The sequence below is a fragment of the Geotrypetes seraphini genome, chromosome 4, assembly GCF_902459505.1.
Source record: "Geotrypetes seraphini chromosome 4, aGeoSer1.1, whole genome shotgun sequence".
NCBI classification, from domain to species: Eukaryota; Metazoa; Chordata; class Amphibia; order Gymnophiona; family Dermophiidae; genus Geotrypetes; species Geotrypetes seraphini.
In genome coordinates, this window is record NC_047087.1 from 48,675,310 (window position 1) to 48,698,760 (window position 23,451).

General features: G+C 44.9%; 1 protein-coding gene across 3 annotated transcripts in view; it reads right to left on the reverse strand.

Annotated features, from left to right (window-relative positions):
• VPS35 (VPS35 retromer complex component) overlaps positions 1-23,451 on the reverse strand; it is a 169,109-nt gene that overhangs the window by 138,571 nt on the left and 7,087 nt on the right. For all 3 annotated transcript variants that reach the window (XM_033941682.1, XM_033941681.1, XM_033941683.1), the window contains exon 2: positions 8,305-8,403. In XM_033941682.1, coding sequence (XP_033797573.1) covers positions 8,305-8,403 — 99 coding nt within the window. The remainder of the gene's footprint in view (positions 1-8,304; positions 8,404-23,451) is intronic.

Genomic DNA, 23,451 nt, shown 5'->3' on the forward strand with positions numbered 1-23,451 from the left:
AAAACATGGCGATGATCCGCCCCCTAACCATGTCTACTTTTAATGTAGGCGTTTTGGGCTAGGCACCTACTTTGAAGAATTAATTTTTTTTCAAATTAGGTGCCTAACTTTCAATTAAGTCTAATTAAAACTGATTGCGAGATGTTGAGTGCCAGTATAGGTTCATAGACAAAACCGCCAAAGACAAAGGCGCACACCGACAACTGAGCGCAAGATGGAAGCGCGCGCCAAAGAAAAAGAGTGTTTTTAGGGGCTCCGACAGGGGGTTTTGTTGGGGAACCCCCCCACTTTACTTAATACAGATAACGGCGGCATTGTGGGGGGTTGGGGGGTTGTAACTGCCCTCATTATACTGGAAACTTAACTGTTTCCCTGTTTTTTAGGGAAAAAGTGAAGTTTTCAGTAAAATGGGGGGGTTACAACCCCCCAAACCCTCCACAACGCAGCACAATCTGTATAAAGTAAAGTGCTCAAGGCCCAGCCCAGGCAAGAGGCGGGAGCTCGCATTCACCCTTACAACGAGCAGAAGGGGTAAGGACCGTGCTTGGGAGGAAGGGCGGGCGAATGCCGTTTCAGCAGTTCTCGCAGGGGGGGCGTTGGAGCAGTGCCTGTAGCCTGGGGGGGGGGTTGGTGGAACAAATTGTTCAAGTTTCCATTATCTTCTATGGGGAAAGTTGCTTTGATATACGAGTGTTTTGGTTTAAGAGCATGCTTCTGGAACAAATTATGCTCTTAAACCAAGGTACCACTGTACTACATTCCAGAGAGTGTGTTGTCCACAATCATACAGAGGCTAACCTCCCTAGCACATGTGAGCAGGAGCCATCCTTGCCTGAGAGCACCATACTGCGGAAACCACAGCTACATCGCCCCTCTACAAATAGAATGAATGCAAAGCAGCCTCCTATCATGACTGCCAGGCCCCAAATAACCTCCTGTGGAATGGAACCATCATGCCTGGCAGTGGTCCTTAGTGATGTCAAAACCCGTGAGCACCACCGCAGACCAGATCTTCTTTCCCTCGCATTTTGGATTTGTAGGTACTTGGAGGGCCGCAGAAAAAATAGTTAACGTCTTACTAAAGAAATGATAATTTTGCATGAGGTAAAACTCTTTATAGTTTAGAAATCTTACCCTCCCCTTGAAGGCTTGCATGTTCCCCCCTTTTTTGCAGTGTCCTCCAGCTTCCCCCATGGTCTCCTGGTCTTAGTTTCAGCTAATTACCGCAGCTGGCAGAGAGGCTCGGAGATACTGTAGTGTGCTTTGCAGGCTACAATCGGCCCCCGCAGCACATTCCCTCTACCACAGTCCCGCCCCTCCTCTGATGTCAGGGGCAGGATTGCAGCAGAGGGAACGTGCTGCTGAGGATGATGGCAGCCTGCAAGGATCGCTACAGCACCGGCAATCCTCTCTGCAGGTTGCGGTAATTATCTACAGGTAAGAGTGGGAGGCCAGGGGGGAAGCTGGAGGACGCTGCAAAGAGCGGGCAGCACTAATATATTCTGCGGGCCGCAAAATAGTACCTGGCGGGCCGCATGTGGCCTCCAGGCTGTGAGTTTGAGACCACTGGTCTAGGGCATCAAGAATGGCAACAAGACAAGGGAAGACTCCTCCTCTAATTGAAGCCCTCTGAAGCACAAATCCATAGGTCTCCCACAGGATGCAAACTGCTGACCAAAGTCAAGAAGAATGCCAGAGAAGAGGCAAGATACCAAAACTGTACATGGGCTCCGAAGTGACAAGAGCCTTTCCCAGAGCCCCAATGATATACTGCAACAGACACTGAGACAGCTAATCCAACTTTTAGCCCACTCTTCCACATGAATGACCCAGAAGGAATGGAAAGAAAAACTCTGAGCTAAAGAGAAAAAGCTGCAACTAGCCTAGCCCCAGCTAACTGTCAGTCTGCTGGTATTAAACAAGGTGCACTAGGCCACAAGTGAAAAGGCGTCCCGGTGAAGGCCAACCTCCTGGAGCCTGCCGAATAGTGAGGGCAAAGGCATCACTACCGGAGGCGACATCCCTCCTCTGAAAGTAGAAAGACTGACAGTGACGGTCTCCCCCCCCCCCCCCCCTTCGCAGCGGAAGGGAAAGGCCTTGGCCGATAGCCTCAGGGCCATCTACCACCAGCCCTAGCTGCAAGCCAGTGGCCATGCGTGACTTCGACTGCCCTTCGCAGCAAAGGAGTAACAAACTCCTCCCACCATTGCCTCTCCAAAGAGAATGGTGACCTCTGTAGCCCCGCGCCCACTGAAACGAGTGAGCTTATGGGACCTATGCATTCAGGTTCTTCAAGGAGGGAGGGGGAAGGGACCTGGGAGCCCAGGTGTTGCCCCCCAAAAATGGCACTGTACTGCCCCCATCCAGAAGCTCAATTGAGGCCTGAGCCCCAGGCCCATGTCTCAACTGAGGCCTCAAGCCACAAGAACATGCACAGGCCCAAGCCACAGGAACATTTCTCTCTACTGAGGCCTAAGCCACAGGAACATTTCTCTCTACTGAGGCCTAAGCCAAGTACTCACATGCTTCTGCATTACCGGAAGGCAAATGGAGAAGTACTGGTGCTGAAGCGCACAAGGAACTGTGCCAGCACCTACGGTTGGGCTTTTCGTCTTATGGGAAAGGACCCTCCGACCATATCAGCTTTTTCTCTCCACCGGTTGGAAGGCTGGAGAAGGGACCTGGGCAGTGTTCCCGCTAAGGTGCGCTGGCCTGCGCTCGCGCACAAAATATTACATCGCAGCGCAAAGTTTCTCTTCACAGCGCACACACGCGTCGCAAAGGTAAGGGGAGGTAAGGTAAGGGGACGCATTGGGGGGATTGCACTTCCCCACAATTGCCATGCTTCGGTTCCTCTTCTTCCTTCCTTCCTCCCCCCCCCCCCCGCGGGACCCTGCGGCACCATCAACTCTTACTCCCTCTAATGTCGGCCCTGCAGCTCCAGACTTCCTCGCACCTTCTCCCCTCCCCCTTTGGATCGCTATTATTTTAAATGTTATAGCCGCGGAGCTGTATCCATCAGTGGAGATGTCTAACCTCGGCCTGCCCCGGAACTCTTACTGCAACAGTGACTTCCTGTTCCTGCCTAGACGGGCGGCTGCTGCAGTAAGAGTTCCGGGGCAGGCCGAGGTTAGACATCTCCACTGATGGATACAGCTCCGCGGCTATAACATTTAAAATAATAGCGATCCAAAGGGGGAGGGGAGAAGGTGCGAGGAAGTCTGGAGCTGCAGGGCCGACATTAGAGGGAGTAAGAGTTGATGGTGCCGCAGGGTCCCGCGGGGGGGGGGGGGGGAGGAAGGAAGGAAGAAGAGGAACCGAAGCATGGCAATTGTGGGGAAGTGCAGAGCTGCAGGGAAGAGTGTTGCGGTACCCAGCTGGAGGGAGAAGGAAGATGAGGGAGGGAATTAAAGGAGATGCCAGGGCTTGGAGCATAGGAGGAAGGTATGCCAGTCTAAGGGAAAAGGAAGGGGGAGATGTGAGAGCATGGAGGGGGAACGAAAGATGGAAGAAAAGGAAAGGAGAGAGATGCCAGAGAATCAGGGAAGGGGAGATACCAGACTATGAGGAGAGGTGTGGGAGAGGGAAGGCGAGGAGAGAGATGCCAGACCAATGGGGTGAAAGGAGAGATGGAAGGGGGAGGCATACAGTTTCTGGAAGGGGCATAGAAGGAGAGAAGATGCCATATAGGGGAAGAGAGACGGCAGACAGTGAATGGAAGGAAGAGAGTTACAAGAAGATGAGGAAAGGAGAAACCACAGAAGACAAAGGTAGAAAAAAATTTCTATTTATTTATTGCTTTAGGAGACATGTGTCACTGTTTCTGTGAAGCATTGTATGCAGAGTCCAGCTTCTTGCTGGTTCAATTTAACCTTTGTCTATGTATTTTTATTTTATCCCCCCTTTTACAAAACTGTGAAGCGTTTTTAGCACCAGCCTTGGTGGTAGCAGCTCTGATGCTCAGAATTTTATGAGCATCAGAGCTGTTACCTCCGTAGCTAAAATCCACACTACAGTTTTGTAAAAGAGGGAGGGGTTAGTTTGTGATTACATATTCCTTACTAGGCGAAGGTGTTTTCTGTGTTCTGTGTGTTCGAAAGACATGGTTTTCTGTTAGGATTGACGGTGTAGGATTGATCTGTGCTGGTCTGGCTTGTTTAGTTTTACAATGGGTGTATTGATGTACTGCTCACTGCAATATGTAAGATGCTGCCTTTTCCTAGGTACTCATGTGTGACGTGTGGTTTGTTACTAAAAATCATGTTTTTCTTACAGATGGGGGGGGGGGTGCCAAAAAATGATGGGCCCCGGATGTTACATATGCTAGGTACGCCACTGTATGTAAAGATACCAGAAAGCTGGCGTAGCAAAAACTTCTAAGTTTTGAGTATTTAACCCTCCCACAATCTCACGGGCACTCGTTTCAAGTTTATTGAGATTTTGATTTAAACGCAATATCAAATATTTTCAATGCGTATAACAAAAATAAATTTGGGGAAATAAATAAAACCATTTGAACCAGTGTTCCCGCTAAGCTGCGCTGGCGTGCGCTGGCGCACAAAATATTACATCGCAGCGCACACGTTTCTCGTCACAGCGCACGATCGGAAGAGGCGTACGGCAGATGGCAGGGCGGCGAGAGGAGAATCGGGCGAGTTGGCTCATAACTTGCTGGCGCCCGATATTTTTGGCTCACGGTGAAAAAAGTTTGCTCACAACACCCGCCCGCTTAGAGGGAACACTGGACCTGGGCCTACGGCGACAAGGAGGCATCCGCTGAAAATCAGGGGTGGGAGATTCCATGGTGACACTAGGAAGTACTTCTTCACCGAAAGAGTGGTCGACCGTTGGAATAATCTTCCACTTCAGGTAGTTGAGGCCAGTAACGTGACTGATTTTAAGATCAAATGGGATCAACACGTGGGCTCACTTCAAAGAGGAACTTAGAGGGGAGGGTTATTTGAGTGGGCAGACTTGTTGGGCCGTAGGCCCTTTTCTGCCGTCATATTCTATGTTTCTATGTTTCTAAAGTTGGTTCAGTACGGTTAACACCCCTAGGCTCTATTGAAGCCGCAGCAACAGGAGCAAATAGCTTTCTGTCCTCAGGAGTTGAAACCAGGAACTAGAACGATAGCAGCCATTTTTCAGATCCAGGAAACTGATGCTGATAGCTGCAGCCAAGCCTGGCTGAAATCCACTGCAGAATCCAGGAGCTGTGAGAAACCCATCCAACAGCCTGCTGGAGATAGAGTATACTGGTTGGCCAGGAGGCTGTGCATCCAAGATATACCCGAGGATAAATCAAGTGCTCTCTATCTCCACCTGTTAGTTGATGGATGTAATTCCACTAGTCTCTGGATTCATCTGCTGTTGATGACAAGGAAGCCAAATTTAGGCTCTTAGGAAGAAAGCTGAAATCCAGATCCTCCAGGGTTATATTTTCAGAAATGTTCCCAGTTCCACATGCAGGACCCAAGAGGCAGGTAGAGCTACGAAGTCTCATTGCATGGTTGAGACGATGGTGCAGGGATGAGGGATTTAGATTTGTTAGGAACTGTGCAACCTTCTGGGAAAGGGGGAGCTTGTTCCAAAAGGCCAAACTCCACCTTAACCAGGTTGCTGGCGCTAATGTTTAAAAAGGAGATAGAGCAGCTTTTAAACTGTGATTTGGGGGATGGTTTGGTGTGAGGTATCCTTGGAGGATATTATTGAAACAGGATATTTAAGGAGTCCCGGTAGAGAGGTTCCAATAATGGTGAAAGAAAACCCAGAACTTCTCTCCGACGTCAGAATTGATGTTGGGGGGGGGGAGGGTTTGTGGGACAGCGATGTGCAATTGCTGCATGCTCCTGGCCCTTCCTGGAGTTGCAGCAACAGTGGGGGATTATTAAATGGAGCAGGCAGGTGGTGGCGGCAGATCGGAGAGGGGGACATAAGAACATAAGAATTGCCATCTCCGGATCAGATCCTGGGTCCATCAAGTCCGGTGATCCGCACACGCGGAGGCCCCGCCAGGTGTACCCTAGCATAGTTTTAGTCCCCATTTCACTGTATGCTTCTCAAGGGAGATGTGCTTCTAATTTACCTTTACCCGTATCACTCTATGCCACTCTTAAGGAGATGTGCATCTAGTTTACCCTTAAATCCTAGGAGGAGGAGGAATCGGCAGCGGGTCGGCTTGGGGGTAGGCAGGCTTCAACGCGGCTTTGGGGGAGGGAGGAAGGGGGTGAGACAAAGGCTAGAAGACAATGAGGGGGAGGGTGCCCGAACCTGGGCATAGGAAGGAAGGAGGCACTAACTTAGGACACAGGAAGGAAGGACGAAGGGAATAGAAAGGGACAATTGCTGGGCCCGAGAGTATGAATGAGAGGGAAAGAGATGGTGCACATGGTGAATGGAAGAGGAAAATTGGGCTTAGAGAGGAGTGAGGTAGAGATGCATGGGGAATAGAAGGATGAGAGGGAGAAATGCTGTCTTTATTTTACACTATATTTGTCTATTTTTCTATAGCTGTTACTGAGGTAACATTGCATATTTTAAAGTCATCTGCCTTGACATCTTTGAAAACCCTTAACCACAAACAATGGACTAGGTCCTCTTCAAGAATCAAAATAAATCAACCAACGAATAGAGGACAGGTAATAACAAGGGTTCTTGCTATTCTATACCGCTCTCAGAAACCTGTGATATTCAGGACACTTGAGTATCCAGACATGACTGGTACAGGTATAAAGTATCTTTCATCGAGCCGGTATTTTCATGTGCAAAACTACAAATGTGCAAAAAGCTAGAAATAAAAATTTAAGAGACATTTTGGCTCCAACCGTATGTGATATTAGTAAGCCCTTCACAGCGTCGGTAGTAGGTTTCTACAAATGTGGACATTGCAATATTTGTAATTTCACAATTTCTCAAAATGAATTTATTAATCCAGCTGACGGAAGGAGATATCAAATTAAACATTTTCTTACATGTTCCACCGATCACATTATTTATGTGATCGTGTGTCCATGTAACAAGCTATACGTGGGTATGTCCACGAGATCCCTGAAGACGAGAATGGGAGAACATAAGTCTAATATTAAATGCCTTAAACGGAGCGCCCCTTTAGCGGGGCATTGCATTCAGATGAATCATGTTTTTGCAGACTTGAAATGTTTTGGAATTGATAGAGAGGTACAGACTATGAGAGGTGGGGACAGGCAACGAAGGTTACACCAGCGTGAATCCCGGTGGATTTTTAGATTAGATACTCTGAAACCGAAAGGGTTAAATTCAAAGATTGACTGGTGTTCATTCTTTTAATTAGATTAATATTTGTTGAAGGTATGGGGTATGCATGTATGTTGGTAACATTTTAGTTAGTACAGGTTAAAGTCACAACAAATAGATTTTGAGTATAGGATATTTTGTTGACACATGCGCAAGGTTAACTTAAACGTCATCTTTGCAGAAGGTTTAAAAAGCGCATGCGCGGCGTTTAAAAATCGCCAGCGCCATTTCTATGTGTCAGCTCAAACAAAGTTGCACAGTGAGTACTTCCTTCATAGACAATTTTAGAGAGAGTTTTCTTGCATGAGTGTATTAGAGATATACTGATTGTTTTATGTTTTTGTTTATTGTAGTTCATAAATACAAGACCCCCGATGAAGCCCTTGACTGTGGCGAAACGGGTCCCGTAGGGCGTTTAGCCAATTTCTGTTTACTACAATGATCCACTACAAATCAAGTACATATAAAAGCTAAGTGCTAATTTTTTAATAATATTTATTTCACATAGCACTTGATCATAGCTTTTTGCACATTTGTAGTTTTGCACATGAAAATACCGGCTCGATGAAAGATACTTTATACCTGTACCAGTCATGTCTGGATACTCAAGTGTCCTGAATATCACAGGTTTCTGAGAGCGGTATAGAATAGCAAGAACCCTTGTTATTACCTGTCCTCTATTCGTTGGTTGATCTTTGAAAACCCCCCAAATATAAATGATAATTAACATTTTCTCTGATTAAAGTGTGCTTTTTTATTTTGTGGTTACCATTATGTGTTAATAAGATTATATTGTGTGTATTAGTATTATTAGTAGTATTATTATTATGGGGGTGGAGTCAGGGGCGGAGTTTGGGAGGGTCCGGGGCAAAGTTTGGGCGTGGGTACTCAGTTAGTATTTATTAGGCTTAGGGGATACTTGGCTTGAAAAGGTTGAGAAGCACTGCACTACAATTATAAAACTGCTGATCAGTAAAGCATAGTGCATGAATCAGCTTCCAAATCCATTTCTTCAAAAATCATGGCTCTTACCAAGCATCGCTTCATCTGAAATGACTGGACCTTCACCGCCTGAATGGCTTCATCCAAGAGCTTTTCTTGCTCATCCTGAGGAGACTGCTGTGTTGTAGGCTGAAACAAAACATTCACACACAAATATTTTGCTCAAATTAACCTTATTATAGTTAGAAACTAACATTTTCAGACGAACATCTTAGAATGTAACTACAAAGAACATCTTTTCTGCTATCCTTGGTTCCAATTAAGATATGTGCTAGCACATCTGAAGGATGCAGAGAGGGTAAACAAGATGTAATTTTGTAGTCAAAATTCTTAAGTTGTACATCTAACATAAGCCCTTCCAAGTGATCACCAAATACCCATCACCAACAGATACATGGGAAAGACATGAACAAATACCTCTGATGTCAAACAAAAGTGCATAGTGAAAATGCGCAAGCCCTAGGCATATGTGAAGCTCTACACCAAAACATGAAGGTCATAAGACCAGACCAGAGGGCACAAATTTCCATAAAAAAGATTATTTATCCACATTTAAATAACTTCTGTGTAACATGGTCAGCTGAATGCAACATGAAAAGATCAGTCATAACCCTGACATTAAAACTTATGACAGTCACATTCAGGAGCAGCACTGATTAACTCCCAAATTCAGACAGACGAGCTCAGTTAACACATAGTACCTGGAAGACCGAGCTTTGCTCGGGAAAGTGGGCTTTGTGATCATGATAACATAACACAAATCTTTATTTATATACCACCAAGCCTTTCGGTGATGATGGGGTTGTTGTCTGGGTTATGAGACATCAACCTTTAATCCTAGTTGTCCCTGTAGCCTATTAGCTAAGCTTCCTTAAGAATGTCTGACCAATAGATTGCAGGGGAGGGGGAGGAGGGACAGTAGCCCGCAGCCTATTGGCTGGTTTAGATTCCTTAGGAATATCTATGTGCTGCAGTTTTCTTTGTATCACTTTCCATGCGTTCCCCAGCTTGTATTATCTTCAGCTGTGTTCTACCTTTTACATTCCATATCTCTTCCCTCAGCCTCTGTTTCCCTCAGAACCCCTTAGCTGCAGGTTTTGTTTGTTAGACAGTCAATAAGCTGCAGAGGAGACAGAACCAATAGGTTATGATACATCATTGTTTGGTGCTGCTTTTGCCTGCAGCATATTGGCTGGCTAAGCTTCCTTAGGAATGTGTGTCCAATGGGCTACAGGGGGAGGCAGGAGTAGTACCTACAGAGATGGTGCCTTAGCAACTTTCAGTTCTGTTTTTCCCTGTAACCTTAAGGACTTTTTTTCTTTTTAGTCTTTTTGCAAGCATTAGCACACAAAACCTGCACACACACAAAAAACAAACAAACCCTAAATAGAAAAGGTCTTAAAAATCAAACACGTTAATTTTGAAATTAGCATGTCTTAGTTATACTTAGGGCTGTACATTAATTAAAATTTTTAATTGTACAAATGAATCATGATTAATATTTTTAATCACACGATTAAATCACTTAAGTGCCCCCTCACATTTCCTCCTATATAGTGCAATATATGGATGGATGTAAATTCCCAAAACTGACACATTTCAATTCAATTGTCCCATAGAAAGGCAGTAGATCAAATCACATTACTAAATTAAAAATAAAATAATCTTACCTTTGTTGTCTGGTGATTTTATTTTTCTAATCATCTCACTCCGTCTCTCTGGTTCTGCTTTCCTGTGCTCTGTCTATTCACTCTCTCATTTTTCTCCTCTTCCTGTCCTATATCTATCTTTCACAATAAACTTTTCTTGTGGTATGTTGTAGTATGTAGCTAATCTAGGTTTTTGGTATGAAAGGATGTAAAGACTTATGCAATCAAGACATTTCAGTTTCTTACTTTTACTTTTCAAATATCTGTATAATTGTTCTTTCATGTTGAAAAGTTGAGCCAGTTGTATAAACTGGAGAAAAAGCACCTGCTTTGGTGCTAAGTCCACGTAGTGGTGGTAATTTGAATTGGGTTTGCAAACACAACAGAAATGGATTTTTCAGTTTGATTCCATTGAAGCTTATGGTCTGAATCAAGCTGTCAACTGGAAAGTGTTTTTGAAATACAGTATATTTTACAGCCAATAAGTTACTATGAATTTCTTTTGTTTGGTAGCTAGTGAATGATGAGCTTCTTGATTGATTACTTATTGGCCAATGAAACCGATTTCACATTGAATGGAGTTTAAGATGGTGGGTGATCTGATGCAATGAGTATATGCCATACCCCTAAAGCAGTAGATATGAAATGGGGCCTTAAAGAATATGGATTAGTAATGCTTTCAAGATAAAGTGCAGCTCACTATATTATGTTTTTGCTGGTGAAGTCTTCTTTAAAGCCAATGATTATACTTTATAAACCTTGGTACATTCACACATGCAATACAGGGCTATGAAAATTCCAGGGGTTTTTTTCCTGCTCACAAAATAATGTCTTTGCCACTGACATTGGTAAATAGTTGTATTTAATGGTTGTTTGCCATTAAATTTACCAACACTTTAGAAACTGTTATGAAAAGATTTAGCTGGAGCCAATTGATCCACAGTTGAATGCAAATTCATATGCAATGCATTAACTTTTCCAAAAATATCTCACTGAAGTCAGAAAATGACTTCAAGTCAGTTGTTCAATATTGAAACACTAAGGGATCCTAGCGCACCTTAGTAAAAGAGGGGATAAGTTTCTTAAAGGGCAACTGGATCCTATGCGGATGCAAACATTTAAACATTCTCCTAAAAGGTCTGACCAAGATATAAGGTCAATTAAAATCTATCAGGGTCTATCATTTCATTAAAAAAAGACAACCAAATTTAACAAGTGGCCTGTAATATGAGCCTATGATCTAATAAATTAATGGAGGCCTAAATCCACTCCTTTAAAAAAAAAAAAAAAAAAAATGTCTTCAAACTTTCTGTAGCCTCCTCATGAAAAAAAAAAAAAAAAAAAGCACCTTAGCAACACTAACTTTCCAGCTGAACCTGTGGACTTCCAGCAACTTCTCATATAAAATTGCAACAACAGAAGAAAATTAATCATCATCATTATCATAGGGCTCTCATTACTTATAAAATTTAGGATCAAATGGCTGGCTTCTGCTCCCTTCAAAAGAAAGAAAGATTAGGTTCTTACCTCTCATCTTTCTTGAAGATGTGTATAGTAGTCATGAACACTAAGGTTATGCATCTGAATCTGCAAGTTACCATACTATACAGTTTTCTATACCCCGCAAATGTCAATTAGGATTCATTGAAGTTTACAATATGAATTCAAGACAAGTTATTACAGTTACAATGAGATTCTAGAAGTCATAACTGGACAAAAATCTTGAGAGTTACAAGAAGAAGAGATAACATTTTCTTGAAATAGTAGTAGGAGTGAAGTTGGTGCAAATATAACAGTAGGTTTGGGAGCCAGGAATTCAAAGGTAGACTCAAATAGTTTTTTTTGTTTTCCATTGAACATGTTTAGGAGAAGGGAAGGTCAATTTAAAGTGATGTGCTATTCTTGAGTTATGAGAAAAGCACAGAAGTTTAATATCCAATGTTAGCCCATTAGAGTTCTCACCATGTATTCCTTTGTAACCCATACAGAATGACGATATCACTCATCTTTCAACTCTCCCTCCTTCCCCAGTAGGCTTGCTCCTGCCCCCTCTGTTTGTACAAAAGCAGTCAAGAACCAATGCAATGGAAGACATCAGAAGAAAGGAAAAAGGTAGAATAGTATACTTCTGTTCTCTTTTGAAACAAGTATAACATTATCAAAATGATACACTCTGTGCAACTGGTAGTAACATTTATGGAGCTTGTAGCTACTCGCATGTCCTGCTAAGAAGCAGGACTTGATAACCCCTTTATTACAGCTTTGCCAACACAGAGTCAGATACAGAATGAAATTAAGCTCAAAGGTAGGTGAAACCTACTCACAGGGCGGGGCTTCAGGACTACTAGACATCTACAAATAATCATCTACAAATAATACTCGAGGCCCCCTCCTACGTCGACTTCAGAAAATCACTCAAAACTTACCTATTCAGCAAACAAGACCCCTAACGGCCCCACCCGTCCAATTTATCACCTCGCCCCCCCCCTTCCTCCCCCCCTGCTCTCCACCCCCTTAATAGCTTCTCTCTTCCCTATCTTCAACAAGCTCCTTCCACCCTCTGTCAATTTCGGTTTTTACTTGTTACATAATTGATTATTTGTTTGTAAATCTGCTTGTAAACGTAGATTCTAATCTAATAGATGTAAACCGCCTAGAACTCGCCGGGTATGGCGGTATATAAAAATAAAATTATTATTATTATTATTACAAGAACAACAATAATTTAATATTTCTTTAGTGCTACCAGATTATCGAGGCAAGAACCTAATCTTTCCTTCTAGTGCAATGTGTTTAGTAGTCCTGAACACTAGGGACATACCAAAAGCAGTCCCATGAATCTAGGGTGGGACTGCTGAGCCTGCATTTTTAACATGGAAGATCCAAAAGCAGCAAGCCACATCCACTCTATAGAACCTAGTAAAGGTATTAAGAGTAGACCATGTAGCTGCTCTACAAGTCTTCTCAGGAGAGACGGCCTGAGACTCCACCCATGGAGGTAGCTATCCCTCCTATACTGGAGTGTGCTCTCAATGCGATTGGCAGCTGCTTATCACAGCCCACATATGCAGAAGAAATTGCTATTTTGATCCATCTGGAGATCAAGGCTTTGGACACAAACCTGCCTTTCCTACCATTACTGGCCAGAACAAAAAGGTGATCAGAGACTCAAAACTCATTAGTAATTTCAAGCAGCGAAGAAGCACTCCTCTGATTTCTAGGAAATGCAATATTTTGTCCTTTTCATTTGACCCCCCTTAGGTCAAAAGGTGGCCAAACGGACTTCCTGATTGCCATGGAAGGCAAAGATTACTTTTGTAAGAAGAGACGGAACTGTACACAAGGAAAGCCCTTCATCTGTAATCTTAAGAAAAACAGTTCCCTACAAGAGAAAGCTTGTAACTTAGTCTCATCCTGTTGACATGATCACCACCAAAAACACCATCTTGACCTTCAGGTCTAAGAGGGAAGCCTCCTATAACGGCTCATACGGAGCCCTAATGAGACCTTGCAAAACAGTATTAAGGTTCCAGGAAGGGAATAGTAGATGCACCAGAGGACACAACCTGAGATCCCCTTTAAAGAATCTTGCCACATCTGGGTGAAAGGCCAGAGACACACTCTCTCTCCCCAAGCTCAGAAACATGAAAGGTCTGCTATCTACACTTTCAGCAATCCAACCAACAGGCCTTTCTCAAGTCCCTCTTGCAAAAAATCCAGGACTACCGATATCAGGGCTTGAAAGGGCTCCTCATTGATCTTAGCATACCACTGTCAGAAAGTCTTCCAGGACTTGGTATAGGCCATCACCGTCAAGAGCTTCTTGGCTTTAAGCAGAATGGTAATGATCACTCCCGAGTATCCTCTCCTTACTAGGGTCATAAGAACATAAGAATAGCCTTACTGGGTCAGACCAATGGTCTATCAAGCCCAGAAGCCTGTTCTCACGGTGGCCAATTCAGGTCACTAGTACCTGGCCAAAATCCGAGTAGCAATATTCCATGCTACCGAGCCAGGGCAAGCAGTGGCTTCCCCCATGTCTTTCTCAATAACTGACTATGGACTTTTCCTCCAGGAACTTGTCACCCACTCAACAGCCATGTAATAAGCCCAAAGTGTTCCAGATTCACTATGGGGAACGAATCCTGTGTCAGGAGATCCTCATGAACAATCTGAGGCCTTCATACATCTGCACACAAACCGAGTCCGCATACCACAGTCTGTGAGCCAATCGGACGCTACTAGGACAACCAGCTTCGGATGACTCATGATCCTGTGAATGACGATCTGGCATGGGCCACGGGGGAAACGCATACAATAGTCCTTTCTCCGACCATGGCTGGATCAACACATCCAACCCTATGCTGCCAGGCTAGTATCTTTGGCTGTAAAAGCGATCCATCTTTGTGTTTGCTGCCAAGGCCATGAGATCCATCAGTGGTCACCCCCACCACTGAACAATGGCTTTGAACGCTTGCAAGGACAGCAACCAATGGATCAAAAACTGGCTAGCAGACAGGAAACAGAGGGTTGGGGTAAAGGGCCATTACTCAGACTGGCAACGGGTCACGAGCGGAGTTCCGCAGGGGTCGGTGCTGGGACCGCTCCTGTTCAATATATTTATCAACGACCTGGAGGCGGGAACAAAATGTGAGCTCATTAAATTTGCGGATGACACCAAACTATATAGCAGGGTTAAAACCAAGGAAGACTGCGAAGATCTCCAAAAGGATCTGACGACACTGGAGGAGTGGGCCAAAAAGTGGCAAATGAGCTTCAACATAGGGAAATGCAAGGTCATGCATGTGGGGAAAAAGAACCCGATGTTCACTTACAAAATGGGGGGATCACCGCTAGGGGTGAGTAACCTAGAAAGAGACCTGGGAGTGATGGTAGACACAACATTGAAATCGTCGGCGCAGTGCGCCACAGCCTCAAGGAAAGCAAACAAAATGCTGGGTATCATCAAAAAGGGTATCACGACCAGGACGAAGGAAGTCATCATGCCACTATATCGTGCAATGGTGCGCCCGCACCTGGAGTACTGCGTCCAGTACTGGTCGCCGTACCTCAAGAAGGACATGGCGGTACTTGAGAGAGTCCAGAGAAGAGCAACAACTAATTAATGGAATGGAAAACCTCTCGTATACTGACAGACTGAAGGAGCTGGGGCTGTTCTCCCTGGAGAAGTGGAGACTTAGAGGTGACATGATAGAAACCTTCAAGATCCTGAAGGGCATAAAAAAAGTAGACAGGGACAGATTTTTCAAATTACGGGGAACCACAAGTACAAGGGGGCACTCGGAGAAATTGAAAGGAGACAGGTTTAGGACAAACGCCAGGAAGTTCTTTTTCCCCCAGAGGGTGGTGGATACATGGAACACACTTCCAGAGGCTGTGATAGGCAGAAACACGTTACAGGGCTTCAAAGAAGGTTTGGATAGGTTCCTAGAGGACAAAGGGATTGAGGGGTACAGATAGGAGTAGAGGCAGGTCTTAGGGATAGGAGTAAGAGGTAAGTACAGATAGGAGTAGAGGCAGGTTATAGGGATAGGAGTAAGAGGTAAGTTACAGAAATAGTCAGGGATCACTGCTCAGGCAATAGGCCTGAAGGGCTGCCGCGGGAGCGGACCGCTGGGTGAGATGGACCTCTGGTCTGCCTCAGCGGAGGCAACTTCTTATGTTCTTATGTTCCCCTGGGTCGAGCATCTGCCAACTGAGTCAATCTAAACATTCTCCACTCCCGCAACATGTATGACTGAGAGAGCCTGCAGATGAGATTCTACCCACCAAATGAGAAGCTCCAGACGTAACAAGGCGCTCCTTACAGGTCTGCTCCACTAACTTGTTCTTTTGGCTGCCAATTGGACCGATGTCGGATTGAACCTCAACCCCCAGAACCTCTCTCACCACGATGGTGGGAGGTCCACTATTAATCCCAGTCGAACCAGAAAGGAGCCAAACAGCTTGCACTCAAGCTCCTGATAAATCAGAGATGGGAGCAGCTACTCAGGGGATGGTCCCCCGAGCTCCAAAATTATTACAGTAGGCTGGCTGGCTAGACAGGTGTCCCCTAGGGCTGATCCTGCTAGCAGCAGACTTCTGCCATGCGAGTCTATATCTTCTTCCAGGCAGAGGTTCCGACACGAGAAAACCTCTGTGCACTGAGTTTCAAACTTAAAATGACAGAAATAAACCTGAAAATAATAAAAACTACAGACAGATCAGAAACACATCTGAGTGACTTACTTTCAGGAAAAAAATACCCGAGAGGACAGGAGCAAACTTACTGGGAAGGAAGCAGTGTTGAAAGATAAGTGATATTCTTCAGCAAGCTTACTGGGAAGGAGGCAGTGTTGAAAGATAAGCGATATTCTGCATAATCCTAGCGTTCAGGACTATTAGACACATTGCACTAGAAAGCAGTTATCAAAGGAGTGTTATGTTTATCCTGGAAAAGTATTAACTGCATGATTTAAAATAAGTACAATATTAAAGCTTTGTTTAAAGATAGAAAAAAGGGCAACATCTAGAAACTATATACCGTATTCAAATACCCATAATATGGGAAATAAAGTCTGGATGTACAGGCTGCAGTGGAAGAGAGACCAACTCAAATTTAATGGATGATATATGGAGATGTAATATGCAGAGCTATAGTCTATTCAGAAAGGGCAGAGAAATAGCATTAACATGTGGATATAGCTATATTAAAAGGAAAACAATGTAGGGTTACAAGGCAAGGAGACAATGCTCTAGGTCAGGGCTGCCCAAGTCCGGTCCTCGAGATCTATTGGTAGGCCAGGTTTTCAGGATATCCACAATGAATATGCATGAGAGAGAGATTTGCATACCAAGAAGGCAATGCAGGCAAATCTCATTTTGTTATGGCAGGGCGGACAAGGAGTGTGAAGCCTACAAGCAAGAGTGGCAACCCCTGCCCTGAGGTGATCCGGGAGTTGAACTCAGCCTACGCGCAGACAGAGGAGAACACAGCCCCAGGAATGGACGCCTCCGTGCAGACAGAGGCCATCCCACAGCAGTACATTACGGCCTCTACACAGACGGAGGAGGTCGATCAGAGGGATGAAGACATCATGCAGGAACTAAGAAACCTCAGGGAGGAGGTGAAACGTCTGAGAGGCATTAGAGAGGATGAGGCCTACATCGATGGGATAGTGCAGGAACTATCTCAAGTCACAGAACGGACCTGTGATGGATCTCTCATGATGACTCCAGGGCCGCCGACAAAGAAACCAACTGTTGCAGTTCAGGAGATGGATGGAGACACTGACTCCTGGCAGTTAGTGACCTCCTCCACAGGTAAACGTAGGAGACCCCCACCCCAATTTACAATATACTCACCTTCTCTCTCTTTCTCTCAACAGGGCAGCTCCACATCAACTCCACAGCTGAGCCTAAAGAACAGATTCCAGGTCTTGCAGGAAGAGACTACCGACGGGGAGATGGACCAGGATCAACGCATATCTCCATCTCCAGGGACGATGGATCGACACCCCCAAAAGAAGCATAGAGTAATAACCATTGGGGACTCCATGTTGAGAGGCACTGAGGGACCAATATGCAGACCGGATATGCAGTCGAGGGAGGTCTGCTGTCTACCCGGAGCCAGAATAAAAGATGTGACCACCTGTCTCGATAGACTTCTCAGGCCCCAGGACCACTTCCCCATGCTGCTCATCCACGTCGGAACGAATGACACTGCTAAGAACACCCTGGAGGACATAGCTAGAGACTTCGGAGCTCTGGGAAAGAGGCTGAAGCAGACAGGAGCACAGGTAGTATTCTCTTCCATTCTTCCTGTTAGGGGCAGAGGAAGGGACAGGGACGAACGCATCCTGAAGACGAATGAGTGGCTACAACGATGGTGCCGGGAGATGAACTTCGGATTCCTGAATCACGGAGAGACACTGCAGGGACTACAGGGACCAGACGGACTCCACCTGACCAACAGAGGTAAGAATGTCTTCGGACACAGACTAGCCCGCCTACTTCGAAGGGCTTTAAACTAGGTAAGTCGGGGGTGGGTACCCACTTTTACACCGGAGCAGTAAGTAACTATCCTGATGTGGAGAACCAACACTACGCTTCTAAGTCTGAGGTAAATACCCTTATTGCAAAAGAATTGCTAGGAGACACCTTGACTCAAATGGGAGGCTCACTACAGGAGGTTAGTAAACAGAAAGAGTGGAGAGCTATGTATGTTAACGCACACAGCCTAGGGAATAAATTTCTACAACTAGAAACAGAAATAGTTAATGCAGATCTAGACATAGTAGCAATATCCGAAACATGGTTCACAGACTCTCATGGGTGGGATATAACTATACCAGGGTACAACCTGATTCGACAAGACAGAGAGGGTAAGTTAGGAGGTGGGGTAGCACTATACATCAAAGAAAACATTAAGACAACCAGGATCACGGATGTCAAGTATACTGGGGAATCTATCTGGGTAAACCTGGCCAGAGGCGGAGAAAAATGCCTGTACCTTGGTGTGATATACAGACCTCCAAGACAATCGGAGGACAAGGACGCAGAACTAATTGAAGACATTGAGAATATCACCTTACGGGGGGAGGCTGTACTATTAGGAGACTTCAACATGCCTGATGTAGACTGGAACACACTATCAGCGACAACTTGTGATAGCAGGAGGATATTAACGTCCATGAAGGGAGTACGGCTCAAACAAATGGTACTAGAGCCCACTAGGGCCCAGGCCATCCTGGACCTGGTACTTACGAATGGGGAAAGCGTCTCAGAGGTCTCGGTGGGAGAGACGCTAGCCACCAGTGACCATAACATGGTATGGTTTAACCTTAAGAAAGGCTTTCCTAGATCACAAACAAAAACAAAGGTACTCAATTTCCGGGGCACTGACTTCGCACGCATGGGAGATTTCGTCTATCAGACGCTGCAGGTTCAAGAAGTAACTACTAATGTGGAGGCTATGTGGTCAACCTTGAAATCGATCCTTCATGAGGCAACTATCCGCTACATAAAATCGGTAACCAAACAACAAAGAAAAAAGAAACCCCAATGGTTCACAGATGAGGTATCGTGCCTCGTCAAGGAGAAGAAAAGAGCATTTCTCTCATACAAACGCACGGGGGAAAAAGAAGCAAACATTGAATACAGGAAAAAGTCTGCAGCGGTCAAAACAGCAGTCAGGGAGGCCAAAATTCGTATGGAAGAAACTCTAGCAAAGAACATCAAGAAAGGGGACAAATCCTTCTTCAGATACATTAGCGACAGGAAAAAGAACGCAAACGGGATAGTACGCCTTAGAACACCAGACGGGAATTATGTAGAAACAGACTCCGATAAAGCCAAACTACTGAATGATTACTTCTGTTCAGTCTTTACCTGCGAAGCACCAGGGCACGGGCCTCGGCTAGCAGCAAAGCAAAGCATGGAAGACCCATTTCAGAAGTTTGAGTTCACACCAGCTGATGTTTACAAAGAACTGTCAAGACTCAAGGTGAACAAAGCCATGGGACCGGACAATCTGCACCCAAGAGTGCTCAGAGAGCTATGCGATGTTTTGGCGGAACCATTAGCAATACTCTTCAATCTCTCCCTAAATACGGGGAGAGTCCCCCTGGACTGGAAAACTGCCAACGTGGTTCCTCTGCACAAAAAGGGTTGCAGAGCGGAGGCCGCAAATTACAGACCAGTAAGTCTCACATCAATAGTGTGTAAACTCATGGAAACTCTACTTAAAGAGAAATTAGACACAATATTGGATGAGGGGAATCTGAGGGATCCCTGTCAACATGGATTCACTAGGGGCAGGTCATGCCAGTCCAATCTCATCAGCTTCTTTGATTGGGTGACAGGAAAGATGGACTCGGGAGAGTCTCTGGACATAGTATACTTGGATTTCAGTAAAGCTTTTGACAGTGTCCCACACCGTAGACTATTAAACAAGATGAAATCGATGGGGTTAGGTGAGAAACTAACGGCGTGGGTCAACGATTGGCTGAGTGGAAGACTTCAGAAAGTGGTGGTCAATGGCACCCTCTCTGAGACATCGGAGGTGACTAGCGGTGTGCCTCAGGGCTCAGTCCTGGGACCATCCCTTTTTAACATATTCATAAGGGACTTGACCCGAGGGCTTCAGGGTAAAGTAGCGCTGTTCGCCGACGACGCCAAACTGTGTAATATAGTGGGTGGAAGCAATCCCACGGATGGTATGACGCAGGATCTGATCAAGTTGGAAAAATGGTCCACGACATGGCAGCTGGGCTTCAACGCTAAGAAGTGTAAGGTCATGCATCTCGGCAGCGGAAATCCATGCAGAACATACACCTTGAATGGAGAAACACTAGCTAGGACTTCAGAGGAACGGGACTTGGGAGTGATCATCAGTGCAGACATGAAGGCTGCCAAACAAGTGGAGAAGGCCTCATCCAAGGTGAGGCAAATGATGGGATGTATCAATAGAAGCTTCGTCAGCCGCAAACCTGAAGTCATAATGCCACTGTATAGAACCATGGTGAGACCTCATCTGGAGTACTGTGTGCAATTCTGGAGGCCACATTACCGTAAAGATGTGCTTCGAGCTGAGTCGGTCCAGCGAATGGCCACTAGGAAGGTCTCTGGACTCAAGGGTCTCTCATACGAGGAAAGACTGGGCAAATTGCAGCTGTACTCTCTAGAGGAGCGCAGGGAAAGGGGTGACATGATTGAGACTTTTAAGTACGTCACAGGTCGTGTCGAGGTGGAAAACGATATATTCCTTCCCAAGGGACCCTCGGTCACAAGGGGGCACCCGCTCAAACTCAGGGGAGGGAAATTTAGAGGTGACATCAGGAAGTATTTCTTCACAGAAAGAGTGGTAGATCACTGGAACAAACTTCCGACGCAGGTAATCAAGGCCACAAGCGTGCTCGACTTTAAGAATAAATGGGACATCCACGTGGGATCCCTACGTGGGTCGAGCAGCACTCAGACTTAATGGGGTGGGTCAGTAGAGTGGGCAGACTTGATGGGCTGTAGCCCTTTTCTGCCGTCACCTTTCTATGTTTCTATGTTTCTATCTCTCTCCTGCATATTCATTGTGAAAATCCTGAAAACTTGGCCTGCCAGTAGATTTCGAGGACCGGACTTAGGCAGCACTGCTCTAGGTTAATATGGAAGAAAAAAATTTTTGTGGACTATCAGATGGTAGGTACTTTAGGACAAATAATATCCAAACCAACACCTTAATTTTTTTATAGATATGTTTTACATATTATCACAATTGATAGTCTTAAAACTTTCAAAAATGTTGATGAATCCTAATGAACTTAAAATTAAATAGTAGAGCAATTTCACATTAACATTTAGAATATTGCTGTGAAAGGAAGCATGCCAGTAACAGATTTCAAGTTACTAGATACTAATTGGGCATCCCAGATATGGCTGCCTATAGATAGTCTTTTTTTCTATTCCTTTTCAGCTGCTTCTAAACAAAAACTATAGCAGTCTTGTTTTTCTTCTTTAAATTTACTTTCTGAACAAACTGAAAATTTTGTAGGCTTTAAAATATATCCTTCCGTTTTGCACACTGCTTTCCCCAAACATTCCTATCTGGATTTACAGAAGGCGTTTGACAAGGTTCAGCATGAACTACTACTTCGGAAAATTGCGAGTAATGGAATCGAGGGTGAAATACTCACGGGGATAAAAAAAACTGGAGCATAGGACACAGAGAGTGGGGATAAATGGACATTACTCGGACTGGAAGAGCATCATCAGTGGGGTGCCGCAGGGCTTGGTGTTTGGACCCGTGCTCTTCAACATATTTATAAACAATCTGGACATAGGCACGATGAGAGAGGTGATTAAATTTGCGGATGATACGAAGGTATTCAGAGTAGTGAAGACACAGGAAGATTTGGAAGATCTGCAAAGTGACATAATCAGGCTCGAGGAATGGGCATCAACATGGCAGATGAGGTTAATCGTGGATAAGTGTAAAGTGATGCATGTCGGTAACAAAAATCTCATGCACGAATACAGGATGTCCGGGGCGGTACTTGGAGAGACCTCCCAGGAAAGAGACTTGGGAGTTCTGATCGATAAGTCGATGAAGCCATCCACACAATGTGCGGCGGCGAAAAGGGCGAACAGAATGCTAGGAATGATAAAGAAGGGGATCACGAACAGATCAGAAAAGGTTATCATGCCGCTGTACCAGGCCATGGTGCGTCCTCACCTGGAGTACTGCGTCCAGCACTGGTCATTTTACATGAAGAAGGACACGGTACTACTCGAAAGGGTCAAGAAAAGAGCAACTAAGATGGTTAAGGGGCTGGAGGAGTTGCCATACAGTAAAAGACTAGAGAAACTGGGCCTCTTCTCCCTCGAGCAGAGGAGATTAAGAGAGGATATGATTGAAAGGTACTGAAGGGTATAGACTTAGTAGATAAGGACAGGTTGTTCACCCTCTCCAAGGTAGGGAGAACGAGAGGGCACTCTCTAAAGTTGAAAGGGGATAGATTCCAGAGAGTGGTGGAAAACTGGAATGCTCTTCTGGAGTCTGTCATAAGGGAAAACACCCTCCAGGGATTCAAGACAAAGTTAGACAAGTTCCTGCTGAACAGGAACGTACGCAGGTAGGGCTAGTCTCAGTTAGGGCGCTGGTCTTTGACCAGGGGGCCACCGCATGAGAGGACTGCTGGGCACGATGGACTACTGGTCTAACCCAGCAGCGGCAGTTCTTATATTCTTAATAACTCCTTGAGGTCGTCCCCCATCCCCTTTCCCACCATCTCGACAACAGTTAGTTTTCCTGAGGTCTAGAAACATCTCTGTGTCCTAATATTGAACAAGACCTTCTGGTAATCACTGGATACCAGATGATCACTCCCTAGAACATCAGAAACGATCTCCCCATTCATAAGCATCAAGTCCCTCCCCCCCAACCTTCATAAGCTATTTGGGATCATAGAAAAAGCAAGTTAAACAACACTATCTGGAAAAGCTAACAAAAACTGACAAAGTCTCAGATGAAAGAAAAAATATTTTTAAAAAGTAAAATGGGGGACAGGACAAGACTAAGGGCTCTTTTTACTAATGTGCGCAAGGGCTTTAATGCGCGGAATAGCGCACGCTAGACCTTAACGCCAGCATTGAGCTGGCGTTAGTTCTAGAAGCGTAGCATGCGGTAATTTCCTGTGTGCGCTAAAAACACTAGCACACCTTAGTAAAAGGAGCCCTAAGATATGTGACAAACAAAACAAAAGTGGCATTGTTAGACTCAAGAATAAGAGGAAGAAATATATAAAAGTTGTTGAGGAAAAAGAAGAATTTTATTCATTACTGTTAATTGCCTTTCCTTTAATTCTGCTAGACTAGTTTAAGTGAAAGTGGGTTGTGTCCCACTATCACAATGGAGATAAAGAAATTGAATTCTATCAGTGACTTCACCAGTAGAACACCTGGTCAGTCTGTAACACTTCAGTACATCAATACCAAAGCAACTCAATGAGATGAATAAACTTGCAACTCTAAACAC